Consider the following 1,096-nt stretch of genomic DNA (forward strand, 5'->3'; position numbering starts at 1 on the left):
TTACAACAATGCCAAACGACCAATTTATTTTGGGAGAGTACATAGTACATAGTTCATTCATTGGCTGCCGGCGGTGAGCGCTGATCCCAGTGTTTGGACGAAGCGGTGAACGTCGCTAAACGAGTTGTAGAGCGGCACCGGAGCAACTCGCAGCACATTAGGCTCCCTCATGTCACACTGAAAGACAAAAAAAGGACAACGTTAATGATCATTAAAGGTGCTGTAGGTAGGACTGTGAAGATCCAGGACTTAGCCAAAACATTTGAACATCGACAACTTCTCAGCCCCTCCCCCCTTTCTGCTAAAGTCCAAAACGGTCTCCTAAGCCCCTCCCCCCACAAGGGAGAATGAATGTTTGTGCATGTGGCCCTGATTGGTGCATCTGAACAGTTAGACCACCCCCTGGCCCTGATTGGTCCATCTGAACAGGGAGCTGTGGATTGTTGTAAATCTCTCTCCAGGCTGTAGGTGGAGCCAGAGGAGCTGATTATTTTAATGACCTGCTTCCTGTAGTTCTACTGGAACATAGGGTCAGTTTCAGCAGATATGACAGAAAGGGAGTTTTAGAAGACTTAACTACTGCACCTTTAACAGGAAAAGGGTTTTGAAAGTCTGTCTCTCTGTTCATGCCCAGTGTACGAGAATGTTAATAACATTTTTTGATTTGGCCTAAAAACACTTGTGTGCATGGAGTTCTGGCTCAAAACGTCGCTTTAAAACCAAAACGTAGCAATTCAAATGTAGTCTAAAAGCTGCTGGGGGTACTCACAGCGACTCCCCTCTTCTCCAGCTCCCGGAAGATTTTCAGGATAGGGACGGAGAAGGAGAACGATAGCTGGCAGCCTCTCTGCTGAGGGTCCGAGGGCGTGACGATGTGGACCTGGGCTTTGTGAGGCTGAGCGGCGTCCTCGCTGTAATAATGCTGGATCAGATACTCCAGGTAGCCTGTCAACAGGAGAGACTTCCTCCGCAACGCCTGCATACTGGTCATGTTAAACACCTGGCAAAATCAAAACGTCAGTGTTAATCACTTCTCAAAATGACCTAAGACGTATATTTAGGGGTTTTTGTCATGAAAAGTTCAAGTTTTGGAGTT

General features: G+C 47.1%; 1 protein-coding gene across 4 annotated transcripts in view; it reads right to left on the reverse strand.

Moving 5' to 3' along the window:
• kynu (kynureninase) overlaps positions 1-1,096 on the reverse strand; it is an 11,882-nt gene continuing 10,786 nt past the window's right edge. For all 4 annotated transcript variants that reach the window (XM_078243656.1, XM_078243657.1, XM_078243655.1 and 1 more), the window contains exons 13-14: positions 770-1,000; positions 1-177 (exon numbers count right to left, since the gene is read on the reverse strand). In XM_078243656.1, coding sequence (XP_078099782.1) covers positions 58-177; positions 770-1,000 — 351 coding nt within the window. In that variant the 3' untranslated portion in view covers positions 1-57. The remainder of the gene's footprint in view (positions 178-769; positions 1,001-1,096) is intronic.

Source organism: Sander vitreus, chromosome 24 (genome assembly GCF_031162955.1).
Source record: "Sander vitreus isolate 19-12246 chromosome 24, sanVit1, whole genome shotgun sequence".
Classification (NCBI taxonomy): Eukaryota; Metazoa; Chordata; class Actinopteri; order Perciformes; family Percidae; genus Sander; species Sander vitreus.